At 35.6% G+C, this 15,960-nt stretch overlaps 1 protein-coding gene across 1 annotated transcript; it reads right to left on the bottom strand.

Moving 5' to 3' along the window:
* Nucleotides 1-1,782: 1,782 nt before the first annotated feature.
* Nucleotides 1,783-6,074, bottom strand: LOC132641331 (probable nucleoredoxin 1). The gene is made up of 4 exons (XM_060358278.1): nt 5,838-6,074; nt 3,448-3,927; nt 2,863-3,348; nt 1,783-2,490 (listed from the first exon to the last, which is right to left on the bottom strand). Exons 1-4 carry the CDS (start codon nt 5,919-5,921, stop codon nt 1,972-1,974), a joined length of 1,569 nt encoding a protein of 522 aa, XP_060214261.1. The 5' UTR covers nt 5,922-6,074; the 3' UTR covers nt 1,783-1,971.
* Between the last annotated feature and the right edge of the window lie 9,886 nt (nt 6,075-15,960).

Raw genomic sequence — 15,960 nt, 5'->3', positions numbered from 1 at the left:
ATTAGTAATGTGATGTAAAAGTTTCATTTGACTTGAGATCATCCTAGTAATTGACAAGTTATTCATTGTACTTCGATACCAGACGCTCATAGCCTTACGGAAATGGTTAAAAGGATACTGGTTATGATAAAATGTTTGTAAAATTAGTGATTGATCAAGATGCGATTTGTCAACGGTAATAAGTTTAAGCTCTATGTTGTCAATTATAAACGACTTATTTTAAGACCTTGGCTAGGAAAATTGAATGGAAAAAAGAAAAGAAAAGACAAGAGCTTCTTAGTTCATCCAATGATCGATTATATTTTAACATGTACACATAGATGATCACCTATTAGGATTTCACAGAAGAAACATATCCTAGGGTGTCTCGGAACTATAAGGACAAAAGGAAACACTAGATTATTCTTCTACAAATTCTTTAAGAGTAAATTGTATACTTCATTCTATCCGGCCCTTAAGGAGTTGCTAGACGCCATCCTTGATTAGTATATTGCTTTGATTAACTTACTACCGGCTTAGCATCAATTCTGTAGTTATATTCCTTTCTTCAATTGAACTAAAGCCTCTGTCCTTCTCAAGCAGTCCGCTTCGTAAACCAATTAGACAAAAGGGCATTTCAATCAATCTTAATTAGTCAAAATTCCAACATCTAAATAATTAATTTTGTACTAATACTAGATTATATAGTTTTTAGTATTTAATACTAATATATATGAATTGTATATGTAACTATATACTTCGGTATAGTATTCGGTATTTTGGTATATTTTTTATAAATACCAAACACCGTACCGAATACCAAATTTTCTAAAAATGCATACCAAATACCGTACCAAAAACACGGTATAAAAAATTTTGATTTCGGTATGATAATCGGTATATACCGTATCATGCCAACCCCTAGGTTCAATAACAGAAAGTTATTGAAGGTTCAAGCTACTTGGCCATCATAAAACTTCATTTCTATTTGATAAAGGTTGCAAAACAAAACATTTCCAAAGCCTAATTATCAATAAAGATGTGGTTTTCCCCGAAAGATCCACCAAAAAAAAAAAAATCAAATACAAGAACATCTTAGGGCTCGTTTGGTATGATGGATAAGCAAAAATAGTCCTGGGATAAAATTTAGTGCCGCCTTATTCCACGTTTGGTTGGAATAAAAACTCGGGATAACTAATCTCGGGATTAGTTATCCCAGGATTATAGTGTTTTTTTATCCCACCTTGAGGGTGGAATAACTAATCCCGGGATAACTTATCCCGGGATAAGTTGTTTCCAACCAAACGAGCCCTTAGAGTGCAACAAAGAAACACTTCCGAAACCAAGCACCCATAACATTTGACATGCCATAAGGATATAATCACAATACAAATTGCAAGTTATAATGCCAATAAACAAAATCACTTGCACTCCAGTCATCAAAATCTGATATACGGAACATCATCATAAAATTGGGAAATCTTGGACAGCCTTAACAAATTCGCAGCAAATTGTGATTAATATGCGGACACACTTCTCTGAACAGTCGCTGCATTTTCTTAACTTACATAATGAACATCTCCAAAACCGTTGCATTCTTTGCCACAAATTATGAAATTTCAAAAAGCTTATCATAGCGAAACAAACAGACCACGATGGAGCAGATAATCTCAACACTCTTGAAGATAAAGAAATGAAAAGTTTGTAATCCAACTCTGCAAGTCAGTATCATATCCTTTGCACAAGTAACTTGACTTATAGTGATGATTTACCTGTAGATAAGACAGTATAATCTGGATCAAATACAGGTCCAAAGCTTAATTAAACTTGTATTGCACAAAAGTGACAAGTTAAAAGTGTCTCACAAAGAACGATTTCAAAACCATTACTACAAAGTGACCTTTATTGATTGTGCCTTATAACTACATAGTAAGGCCCATTATACAGCATAGCCCTGAAGTAAGACTAAAACCACCGAACCATAATAACAAATTAACCTTTGAAACAAACTTCACCATCACAATTCCATCCTTCATTTGCTTTCTGTTCCTCTTTGCCTTGCTCCTTTTGATCTTCCTCAGGATTCATGTCGTTTTCCTTTTTCTCTTCTAGAGCAATTCCTGCCTCAATCTCCTTCATACGCTCCTCAGTGAATGGAAAAGAATCAGCACCATGAGACATGATCAAATTTCTGGCTTCAGTTGTAATAGTCTTGCCTGATGGCGCTATAGCAATCAATTTTGGTATGCCTTGAACTTTAAATAGGCGACTCAAGGATGCCTTCCTTTCATCACCAAAGGGAAGAGCCAACCATGGCATTGTTGCAAAATATTCATCAAATGAGGCTTGATCTTGATCACTGGATATGAAAATCACTTCCAATGGACCATTTTTGGCTTTAATCGTCTCATATGCCTCTTTAAGCTTTGGCGTAAAACCACGGCATGGAGGACACCAATGTGCAGAGAAGTAAAGAAGAATAGTCTTCCCTACAAGATCACACACCAGAATCTACAGAGAAAAATTTTGGTCGCTTGAGTAAGACATCAACAGAAAGGGGGTGTCATGTTAATTATACTAGTCAAAGCATTGTGATTAACATGTATAGAAAGCCGTAGTTCATTTAAAAGCATATGATTGTGGAGCTCCAAAGCTCCAATATCTCATGTAAGAAGGACAGGTCACATGGAATCGGCTTATAGATGTATATAAGTATATGCTATAGATATGTGTAGTCCTTGGTTAAATTTATTGAAAAAGTTTAAGAGTCAGAACAAAGTACCTACACCTACGTCAGTTCGACATTGATACATAAAGGCAAATAAAGGATCCATGTTCTGTGACGTAACAAAATATACCAAGATGTGATGTATTGTATCCTACCTTTTCACCATCTTTTCCAATGACGAAATCAAGATCTCCCATGACCAAAATCGACTCCAACGTTTGTGCTTCCCGCTTAGCTTTCTCTATCTGCTCAAGTTCAGCGAATTTCTCGGGGGTAAAAGGATATGCCAGGATGCCATGCTCCTCGACGGCTTCAGCAACATTAGATTGAAGAGTCTTTCCATCTGTTCCAATGATGACTAAGGTAGGAAGGTCAGAGAGCTCAAAGTATCGGATTAGCTTTTCGCACGTCTTGTCTTTTAAAGGAAGTGAAAACCAAGGCAAGCTTGCAAACCCTTCCTTAAACGATTCCTCTTCATCTTCATCGTCAAGGGGAATCATCACAATTTCAAAGTTCTCCCCCCATGCCTTCAACTTGTCATACATCTCGATCAGCTTCCGAGTAAATGATCCACATTCTTCGAAAGAAGTCATTGAGAAATACAGGCCTACAATCTTTCCTTCAAGCTCAGCAACAGGTACCTAATAGTTATCAAGACTTAGTGAAATAGTAATGAGGGAAATTTTAATTTAAGAACAAAGGTAAAAAATGCAGTAGAAAAAAACAGCATCTTGAATCACCTTCCTTCCGTCAGCTGCAATTACATAGTTTCTTGATTGTGACTCCAAGATAGATTTCAAAGATTGTTCTCTTTTAGCGGTTTCTTCTTGCTCTTTAATTTCATTTAGCCTTTCTTGAGTGAAAGGGTAACCTTCCACACCATGCTCAGCGATGATTTCAACCCCGCTATCTGTCACTACCTTCCCACTAGCACCAAGGATCACTAAGTGGGGTATTCCGTTAACATCAAACAATTCATCCAGACGTTTACGTGTTTCAGAATCAGAAAATGGGACAGCAAGCCAAGGCATTTTAGAGAAGTACGCGTTAAATGATTCATCATCCTGATCAGCAGTAACGAAAACAACTTCAAAGTCTCCTTTTGATAGGAGCTCATTGTACGCCTCTACCAAATTCGGGGTGAAACGTCGGCATGGACCACACCATGATGCTGAGAAGTACAAACCAACGTTTTTCCCCTTTAGAGTATCAAGCTTAACCTGAAAATTACAAGTTCGTGAGAAACTTGCCATAATTTATTAATCCGTTAATCAAAGCTAGCTACTAATTTCAAAATTCACCTTAGCCCTTTTCTAACATGCCTGTCTATACCATTAAAACTAAAAAGTCAGCCATATGAAAAAAACGATAGCAAATGCAATTGAACTACATTGAAATGTTTCATTTCCACAGCAACCAAAAATTGCAGAATCAGTTAGTGGTTCTGAAATCCACCATAAAAGATACTTAAAGAGTAACAAAAAATAGTTGATAGTACAAACTATTTCCAAATTTGAAATGATAGGAAAGCTATTTTCGCGAAACCAGACCGTCTGGTCCAAACATCTTTTTGCCAGTCTCCTTGATAGAAACAAGTAATTATTCAACAAATTGTTTTCTCAAAAACAGAATAAAACACTTTAAAAAAAAATTGATTTTTTTCTGCTTCGAGTCATGCCAATTCCAAACCACTTAAAGTAACCAAGACCAACCAAATAGTTGAAAGTACAAACTTTTTTCAAATTTGAAATGATGGGAAAAGCTATTTTTGCGAAACCAGACCGTCTGGTCCAAACATCTTTTTTCCAGTCTCCTTGAAAGAAACAAGTAATTATTTGGCAACAAATTGTTTTCTCAAAAACAGAATAAAACATTCGCCAAAAAAAAAATTAAAAGACAACAAAACGACGCTTTTCTGTTTCGAATCAAGCCAATTCCAAACAACTTAAAGTAAGCAAGATTAACCAAACTTACTTCCACAATATCTCACTAACTCTTGAATATTTACTTTGATCCTTTTATATATGTTACATTTTTTTTTAATTATTACATATTTAATCCCTCCCCATTATCATGTTCTTATTTTTTCTTTGTAAGTCTTCTCATCTTGTTTCTTTTAAACTGTAAAATTGCTAAAGCTTATTATTTATTTATTACTTTAATATTTTTCTACGTTACAAACTTTTCTTTCCTCTTATGCAGGTTGACTTATGGATATTCTTTTAAACATTTCCAAAACATAGGTGGTGTAAATGATGTGGCTAGCTTTGCAAAGTAAAGGGCAATAAATCATAACTGTCTTTCTGAATAACAAATCAGTCCAAACACAATGAGTTTTAAGAATTTCTATTCAAAAGTAATCGTCCTTCAAATTTTTGAAAACATTTTCGAGGATATGCTGTCCAAGGCCTAGATCAATCTCAGAAGAACATTTCTTAGATAGGTTAAGAAGTCCACAAGCCTAACTTGTCTAAAAGGAATAATGAACCTCGAATTTTTCATAATAACAAGAAACTACCACCAAAGAGCGTGGTGGAATAGATGTGATCCCTCTACCCTTAACCGGAATGGAGAAACTTAGGTAGTGAGGGCTTGCCCATTTAATGGGCTGTAGGTGGCTTAAATCTGGATGGCTGCGTACCAATAGCTGCGGGCTCGTCTCAACTCAGTACCTTCAACAATAATATAAACTCAGTGTAATCTCACAGGTAGGGTCTGAGGAGTACTTTCAACAACAACATAAACTCAATGTAATCTCACAGGTAGGGTCTGGGGAGGGTATAACAGATCTTACCTCTACCTCACAGAGATAGAAAGGTTATTTCGGATGACCCTCAGCTTATTTAACGCATTTTAAAGCAATATGAAAAAGGGAATACAGATATGAAAAGCAGTAACAACAACAACAACAAAGCAGCGCGAAATGAAAAGCAAGACATAGTATTCGCAGGTAAACCTCAGTCCTTTCAACGCGTAATATAAACTTATGTATTAAAAATTAAAATTCATTAAAATTGCAAAAGTAGGAGGTAAACCTATTGAATGTTAAAATTTTAAAAGGTTAAACTAATAAAACTTAAATTATGGAGTTGCCACACAACGTAAAAATAATTTATAGAACTATTGATACCTGGTCACCATTGTTGCGAATCAGAAAGTCACGGTCTGAAGAACCAAGTAACTTAATCAAATCATGATTATCCTGCTCTGCCATTTCCTTTTTTTAGCCTCTTTCTTTGTTTTTTCTCTTTGTGGTAATAACAAAGTTTTGTAGTGTATGCAAGTTAAAATTAAGACTTGGACCTGCTTATATAGGTGCAAAGAAAATTAATGAAGTATTGCAGACTAGAGAGAAACTTTCTTGGAAAAGAAAGATAGAGAAAATGACAAATATATAATTTCCTAAGTATGATAGTCCCTCTCTTTTCGTTTATATGAACCTTTTCGGAGTACGAGGGTTAAACTTTATAATTTTGACCTTAAGTTTTCATATAGATTTTTTAAGTTTTTAAAAATAACATTTATATATTTAGAAACTACATTAAAAATAGTATAAGTCATGATAATTTATAATTAAAATAATTTAGAAAAATTGTAAGGAAAACATGGTCAAAAAATCACCTCATAGACTCCTCAAATAGTAAAGGGTTCACATAAATTGAAACAGAGGGAGAATTAAATAGTCGGAAAAAATTGCACGGTTTTCCGTTCAAATGGGTTGGTCTTTAATTTTTACCCTTCAAATTGGTTGGTCTTTAGTTTTTGTCCTTCAAAATCAAACTTATGTCTAGCAGGGCATAATTCGGCATAACTTCTTTAAGGGTGGGGCATAATCTGTAGAATATTATAATGTGAAAATATAATCACATGCCCAAAAAAAAATTATTTATCTCGAGGGACAAAAATTAAAGACCAACACAAAATAAGGACAAAAGTGCAAATGACCCCAATAGTTTTGATCCTTGAATAATAATTCATCAATTGATATTCGATTCGAAGAAAATAGTGGGAATAAGAGTTAACTATAAACACTAAGAAAATCTCATCAATTCTAAAAGATGCAACACAAAAAATTACAAAAAGATATAAAAAATAGTAAAAATTATACCTCAAAAAATTGTATTTACTAAAAATAAATCAAAAATAGCAGATGCTACAAAAATTGCACCTCTATATGTGAGTTCTCCCTATTTTTATTTTTTTTCATAATTCATGTCAAATCTATCTGACAGTAAATATTTATAGGAGATTAATAACTTTTGACTAACTTAATGGACTAAAATCGTACCATGCATACTTAAGAGACTATTTTAAATTTACCTCAAACTATAAGGACCATTGTTTCTAAGTCATATCTCCAGTAGGGCTTCTGGAGTATTTTGAATTATTAAACAGCAAATTTGATTGGATTGGACATGAGTTGACTGAAACGTAATGGACGGTCAAGATGATGTTTCATTCAAGCTTGTAATTTCCTTAGTTTTTCTTAATGGACAAGACGTGGGAAAAAAGAAAGATGCCCTTGGGAGTGGACTACTGGTTGAGTGAATATTTTATGGAGAAATATTATCTTGGAACATCCTTAAATTAATTATCAAAGAAGACTTGATTTTTTATAAAAAAAAAAAAGACTTAGTCAATGAAGGAATATCCAAACTAAAAGCCAAAAGGTTCAACTTATTACTCCCTCCTGTTCAAAAAGAGTGTTCACTTACCTTTTTGTATACCTCTTGAGAAAATACTAATTCCTGAATAAAAATAGGTGATTTGACTAAATTATCCCTCATTAAATTGGTATTGGGATTTAGTCACTTAACAAATCTGGAAAAATAAGATTAATTTTTTCTTGATTTGGTAAGTGAACACTCTTTTTGAACCTGAGGGAGTACTTAGCAGGACTTTTTTTTCTGTTTTTTTATTTTACGTCTAGTGTCCGAAATAGGTTTTGAAGCCTCGATTTATTTGTATTGTATAAAGCCGATTAAGGAAACAAAATGTTTTCTATCATGAGTGTCAATGATTATTTGAAAGGGAAAATGACATAGGCTACCTACTTAAGATTCTTTATTATAAAATATATAAATAATTTTCTTTATTTACAAAACATAATGATATTTTACGAAACATGACGGATTTTCATATATTTTTCGTTTTTTAATTTTTTTCAGAAAATAATTTAACTTTTATTTTTTAAAATTTTTTTTTTACTCAAAGGCTTAAAAAAATTACCTCAAATTTTGTGTATGAAAGCTGTATGAAAAATGTATGGAATGTCTATGTGTGAGCGAAATTTTTAATATAGTTTTCATACATAAAATTGTGAGCGAAAACTTTAAGCCTTGAATATTGTATGAAAGTTGTTACAATGTTATTGTAGTTGTATTAATTTTTCAGAAACCTAATATGAAGTTTATATACGAAAAATATGAATGAAATTCTAAGTCTTGAGCGAGATATACACATATCATACCATTCTCATACATAAAATTTTGAGCGTAATGTTTAAGCTTTGATCAAGATATACACATTTCATACGTTTTTCAAACACAAAATTTGAGCGAACTTTTTAAGTCTTGAGCAACATATACACATTTCATACACAAAAATTTGAGTATTTATTTTAAGTCTTGAGTATTGTATCAAAGTTGTATACAATATTTGTAGTTGTATTAATTTTACAGAAATCTAACATGAACTTTATATATGAAAATACAAGCGAAATTCTAAGCCTTGAGCGAGATACAAGTTTCATACCGTTTTCATACACACAATTTTGAGCGGTTTTTTTAACCCTTGAACGAAATATACACATTTCATACATTTTTCATACCGTTTTCATACACTAAATTTTGAGCGAACTTTTTAAGCCTTGAGCGAGATATACACATTTCATACATAAATTTTTGAGCGAAAAAAATAATTTTTTAAAAAACTATCGTCACGTTTCGTAAATATTTCTCCTTAATATGTATATATATGTACTTTACCCTATTTGAAAACCGATAGGCCCAACCGCACTGATTATTAATTTTTCTTAATTGAATTGTAGGTGTCGAAATAAATCTATAATTATATCCTTATTGATTGGTATTACTTAGTAGGAATTTTCTTTTTGTTTCTCGCCCCGATATTTGATTCCTGTTGTGAGGTCCTGACTAATCCTCATTCGCCTTGCGAAAGGATCATTAAAGGAGAAACACTTCCTTTAACGAAAATCTTTTCCCTCCCGAAGCTCGAACCCGATAATAGATAAATTTCTATCTACTTAGGTTGCTTTTAAGACAAAATAAAGAAAACATACCATTAACTTCTTTCAACAATTTTGTGGAATGTTGAAATTCTGCAAATGAGATGTTTGAGTAGGTGAAGAGGTGTTGGGCACATGTCTTCGTCATATCTTTGCTTATTAGCTTTCACCATTTAATATTTATTTACTTAATTTGATGATATCACTTTGGCTTAAAAATGAAAACATTGAGGCTACTAATTTTCCAAATTTATACTCCCTCCCTTAATAGTTTCTAATTTAAGAAAAAAATACTTGCATCTATTACTTATATTATATAAATAAATACAAGACATATATTTTCAGATAAAATTTTATTATTTCATGTGATTAAGTGAAATGGTCAAATAGTTTGTGACTTTTATGGTCAAATAGTTTTGTTGGTGTTTAACATCCAACAATCTATTTTTTTTTTTAAATCCTATTACATGAGGATGAGGGCAAGGAAAAGGTGATAGGGACAATCCAAATCAAACTTTTTATATTAGACTATTGTACTTTAAAATATCTTAAAATTAGACTATTGTACTATCTTAAAATCTTGATTCTATTTTGTACAGCTTTTACAAACGTAAAGTCCTCAAGTGTATTCAGCAAAGCAAATTTAATTTTATTACAAAATTTTCTGCATACTTAAATATTCAAATACTTCTCTTATTTAATATATTTACTTGTATTAATTTATACATAAATTATGTACCCAATAAGATTGTACCATAATGCAGTATCACATCAAGTAGGATGTGAGAAAATACTTTGGTATGCGAAATTACATCTAAACTTGGAGATTCTCTATCCACCTCTCTTCTTCAAAGTGTAAAATCGATAAATAAAGGGGAAAAAGGAGGATCCAGATGAGTTAGTGGAAGATACTTGTTGCCACGACCCAATTCTCGGGTCATGATGACACCTACACTATCCCTCATGATAGGCGAACCATCCCCAAATCATTTACTTCTTTTTTAAAACACGTGCGGAAATTTAGTACACCGAAACATCAATCAACAAATATTGTAACGTAAACAAGTGCAGAAGAAAACTTTAATCAATAAAATTTTCAAAACCTGGTCTAAACTTGTACAAGAGCTTCCAAATGGAATACATAGTTTGAAAATGAAAATACTGACTCAACACTGAAATAAATACTGTCTATAGAAAAGAAACAGACAGATTGCATAAGAAGAGACTCCGGGTAATAGGTCTGGCTAGTAGCTCACCCAAACATCTCTGATGATAGCCTCGGGATCAGTCACGACGTCTCGAACACAAACCTAGATCAAACTTGCGGAGTACAGCAAAAGTAGCATGAGCACAACACTAGTACTCGTAGACATCATAGGCCGACAACGATTAGATAACACATATAAACAGGAAGAAATTAACAAGTAGAGCAGATAAGCAGTCAAGTACAGTCACAAATCATTTTCTCATGTAAAAGTCCATGGTAGTAATAATCACAATATATCTCAATATCCTCCGGTCATAGACTAGGTGGAAGCTTCTAATCCATAAGTCCACCAAGTTTCTAAGTAATCACTTAATAAGCAAGCAACAATCAAGTAAATCACCAACAAAGAATTCGATGAGATAATGTGCTATGCAATGATATGAAGTACAATACAAATGGGATGCAATGCTATGCAATGTCCCCAAGCCTCCTCTCAAAACCGTACACACATACTAAGGGAAATGCCTCAAAGCCATGGCCCATGGGGGACCCGCGAAGTCCATGTACCCTCGTTTCGGCAAATGACCTTGGACACGAGCACTGTCTCGCTTTGGTAATTAACCTCGGATCACGGGCACTCATCTCGCTCCGGTAAAGACCTCAGATCACGAGCACTCTCTCTCTCTTTTATGCTCTCCGAGAAAGACCTCGGAGGCTACACTCTCTACTTATCAACATTTCAAATCACAATCATGTCAAATCACATATCATATCAAATCACATATGAAATATGGGATGTATGCCATGCATGGAATCAAATCATCAACAACTCAATCATGGAGTTTACAATGCATGCCACAAATGCTAATCACAACTCGAGTCGACCAAATTATCCATCTTTATTCCATGTCTTAAGTGAGGTATCAAATGCCAAAGATGAATGAGTTAACAATCATAACTCAATGCTTTATTATCATCCTTCCTTTTTCATGAGGTAAGTGAGATATAACAACATGTATCATAGAATCAAATAATGCATGCCAAAAATGTTGAACCATTCAAGTCATTACTTTCAGCCCTTCCTTTCCATGAGATGAATGAGAATCAAATGACAAAACAGATCAATCAACTAACACATGTATTAGCAAACATGACGACAAGCCCACATAACAGCATCCATACCAAACCAGTGAATTCATCAACACAACCATGCCCGAATGCCTATCATGCTTTCCCCGTCAACACCTACGAAATACATATGATTCTCTAATCGAAGTCTAACAAAGGTAAGCCGTAACTTACCTCAAAGACGAACATGTGCCACAAATCAATCCACTTGAGCCTTTCCTTTCCGAACCGTCCCAGAACGATCAAAGTCTATCAATTTAGTATTGTACGTTAGTATATGAGTCTAAGGACACTCATATGGCTATACTTCTCAAACAACTAAAAAATAACCTTAGAAAAGTGACCCCGGGCCCACAAGGGAAAAATAAAAAATTTGTTGGAAAATTAGTTCCCCCGAAGTCTAAACAATCACCACCCTAAGTTTCATGCAAATCTAATCTCAAATGAGCATTAATTTCATCAATTTATCAAAACTCCCAATTTTGGAGAAAACCCATAAACTACAACAACAACAACAACAACAACCCAGTGAAATCCCACAACGTGGGGTCTGGGGAGGGTAGAGTGTACGCAGACCTTAATCCTACCAAGGTAGGACGGCTATTTCCGAAAGACCCTCGGCTCAATAAAAAAAGCATAAAAATAGGTCAGATAAGGCTAAGAGATTCAAAGCGATATGGAAATGAAATAACGCAAGCGACACAGATAACATAGGATAATCAAAGCACAGGAAATAACAGATAATAGCAGAAATCAGAGCACAAGAAATTATACTGCGATAATGCGACTACTAATAAGACAGGATAACGAGACTATCTACTAGCCTTCTACCCTAATCTGGGTCCTCCAAACCCTCCTATCTAAGGTCATGTCCTCGGTAAGCTGTAACTGCGCCATGTCGTGTCTAATTACCTCTCCCCAATACTTCTTCGGCCTACCCCTACCTCGTCTGAAACCATTCATGGCCAACCTCTCACACCTCCGCAGTGGGGCATCTGTGTCTCTCCTCTTCATATGCCCAAACCATCTCAATCTCGCTTCTCGCATCTTGTCTTCCACCGAGGCCACTCCCACTTTGTCCCGAATATCCTCATTCCTAATCCTGTCACTCCTGGTGTGGCCACACATCCATCTCAACATTCTCATCTCGGTAACTTTCATCTTTTGAACGTGAGAGATCTTAACTGGCCAACACTCCGCCCCATACAACATAGTCGGTCTAACCACCACTTTGTAGAACTTGCCCTTAAGTTGTAGTGGCACCTTCTTGTCACATAGCACTCTGGAAGCAAGCCTCCATTTCATCCACCGTGCCCCAATACGATGTGTGACATCATCGTCAATCTCCCTGCTTCCTTGCATAATAGACCCAAGATACTTGAAACTACTTTTCTTCTGGATGGCCTGGGTACCAAGCCTCACTTCCAAGCCAGCCGCCTGAGGTGCTTCACTAAACTTACACTCTAAGTACTCTGTCTTGGTCCTACTCAGCTTAAACCTTTTAGACTCCAGAGTATGTCTCCAACCCTCCAGCTTAGCGGTAACTTCGCTACGAGTCTCGTCGATCAGGACTATGTCATCCGCGAAAAGCATACACCATGGCACCTCACCTTGAATTTGCCGCGTCAATCCATCAATCACCAAGGCAAATAAAAACGGACTAAGAGCTGATCCTTGATGCAACCCCATCACAACTGGAAAGTGCTCTGAGTCTCCTCCTACTGTCCTTACCCTGGTTTTGGCTCCCTCATACATGTCCTTGATCACCCTAATGTACGCCACAGGTACACCTTTAGCCTCCAAGCATCTCCATAGGATCTCTCTTGGAACTTTGTCGTAAGCTTTTTCTAGGTCGATGAATACCATGTGTAAGTCCCTCTTCCTCTCCCTATACTGCTCCACCAGTCTCCTCACAAGATGGATGACTTCAGTAGTTGAGCGTCCCGGCATGAATCCGAACTGGTTCTCTGAAATAGACACGCCTCTCCTTACCCTCATCTCCACCACCCTTTCCCACACTTTCATAGTATGGCTTAGCAGCTTGATACCTCTGTAGTTGTTGCAACTCTAAATATCTCCCTTGTTCTTGTATAGAGGGATCATTACACTCGACCTCCATTCTTCGGGCATCATTGTCGTCTTAAAAATGACATTAAACAACCTAGTCAGCCACTCCAAACCTGTCGGGCCCGCGCTCTTCCAAAACCCATAAACTAATCCATTGAAAATCCATTTTGAAATCAAGTCTAGAGTTTAGAAATAGTTTATCCAAGCTTAATCAAGCAAAAAACTAGGAAATCCTTCCAAAACCATACATGATTAGTTAAGAAAAACTACTTTCTAACCAAAGGTTTAGAAGTCACAAAATCCTCTTTCAAAACAAGTTTCCCATCAAGAAAATCCTTAATTAATTTATAATGAAATCATAAAACAAGGATAGAAAGCTTACCCCAATGAGTTACCTTGAAAAACCTTCATTTTCCCTTCCAACGAGCTACTAGGTCCTAGAAATGATTTAGGGAGAATGGGGTTCGAAGTTGGAAAATATGGCATTCAATAGGACTTTCTGATCCAGTGATCCCGCACATGCGGACCATTCCTCGCAGGTGCGATCTTGCATCTACGGAAAATTGGCCGCAGAAGCGGCCTCACTTAAGTTAGGGAAGTTCGCAGATGCGGGGGAAGGTCCGCAGATGCGGCCAACCCCTGACCACAGATACTCACACCTACGAACCAAATCCCGTATAGGAGGGCCCACAGGTGCGCCCCTTTACCCGCAGGTGTGATACACTAGAGACCAGCAAAATTTTGGTTTTTCACCAAGTTCAACCTAAAACTCAACTGAGACCTCCTGAATACAAACCAAACATACAACCCACTAAGGGTGTCAGAGGGGACGGGACAGTCCCGGACCCGCCCCGTGTCCGTCCCGGTCCGACACCAGACCGTCCCCATTCTGGTCAACGATGGGGGAGCGGGCAGAGGGGGAAGGAAGACGGGTAGGGGGCGGAAAGTCCCGGCGAGGCCCGTTACCGGACTGGCTGACCGGTCCCGCCCTGCCTGAAAACGTTAGTCTTAATTTTTTTTTTAAAGGTGGTCAGCATTTGATCGTTGGAGGTGGGGCCCAGCCGCTGGGTTTGACCACTGGAAACAAAAGTTAACGTTAATTGGGACTCCAACGATCTCATTTTCAACCGTTGGAGTCCCTTTTTCCGCAAAAAAAAAAAAAAAAAAAAAATACCCCCAAAGTTTAATAAATTGCATTTTAATCCAAATTCTAAACTATAAATACCTCTTCATTTTTATTCATTTTCACACAAATCATCAACCAATTATCTCTCTCTCTAATATTTATTATCAATTATAACTCTCTCTAATATTTGGTGAAATATTATTATTATTATTATTATTTTGGTGAAGTGGGCAATATTTGAATTTTGGAGCAACTTTCAAGCTTCACGTAACATGATTTCAATTTCAACGTTTACAGTTACGGTTACATCTGCTTTTACGCAGACGTTTGGTACACTCGTTCCATCCTTTAATTTATTTAATTCTTGCATTTTATTTGCGTTTTTTTTTTTCAATTAATTTTCATATTTTATTTTATTATACTTTGATAATATGTCTAAAAAAGTTAAGATCCCGGTCCTAGGTAAAACTGTCGAAATCCCTAACCTTTTTAGCCGTAGTAGTAAGGGTAAATCTGGTTCTTCTAGTAAATCTGGTTCTTCTAGTAAATCTAAAATTCAATTTAGAAACAATACAGATGGTGGAGGGAGCGTGGCAAGGCATTTCCATTACTCTAAAAAATGGCTCGAGATATCCTAACTATTCAATCATCATCAGTAGCTTCGGAGGCAGCTTTTAGCGCGGCAAGATTTCAACTCGGAGATCATAGACATTCATTAGCACAAGATAGCTTGGAGATTTCTATCTTATTCAGGGATTGGATCAACGCAGAAAGAAGAAATCGTGGGCTACCAAAATTAACCCGTCAAGAAGAAAAAGAATATGAAGAGATAATCAACACTAATAGCGATGATGGCATGGAACTTATGGACCGTCAAGGAGATATACCTGTTGACACCCAATTTTGGCCCTCCTTTCTCGTTTAATTAATTTCACTATGCTTCTCAGTCGTGAAAATTCCCCAGAAATGAGTTTGGAATATTTTCACTAATTACTACACTATTTTTAAGATATTATTTCTCTAAAACTAAGAAAGATTTCTATCGTTTCTTAAAAATCACCGAAACATCATTATTTTTTTTTATATATAATTAAAAAAAAATACTAAACATCGTGCTTTACAATTAAATCACTCAAAAATAGTGTTGATATTCCTATATCAATATTGGTGTTGACATTTTTCCTTTGATCCTATTTATTACTATGTTAATCATCGTTTATTCTATTTTAAACTAAATACGTATATTAAATTACTTGTATTATAATTTTCATATGTACACGTTTTTGGGAATTAATTAGGACAAAGAAGCATGTTTTTATTAATTGATTAGAAAATAATTCATCTATCAAACATTGGACCAATTCCCTTCTACTCCAAATTAAATCCCCTTAACCCCAAACGCCCCAGCCCAATATTAAACGCCCCTGCCCAATATTCAGCAGCCCAATATCCACCCCACTGACCCGACCCGGCCCAAC

Source organism: Lycium barbarum, chromosome 5, assembly GCF_019175385.1.
Source record: "Lycium barbarum isolate Lr01 chromosome 5, ASM1917538v2, whole genome shotgun sequence".
Taxonomy (NCBI): domain Eukaryota; kingdom Viridiplantae; phylum Streptophyta; class Magnoliopsida; order Solanales; family Solanaceae; genus Lycium; species Lycium barbarum.
The sequence above is the reverse complement of the archived record's forward strand: the minus strand, read 5'-3'. Positions and strand labels throughout refer to the sequence as shown.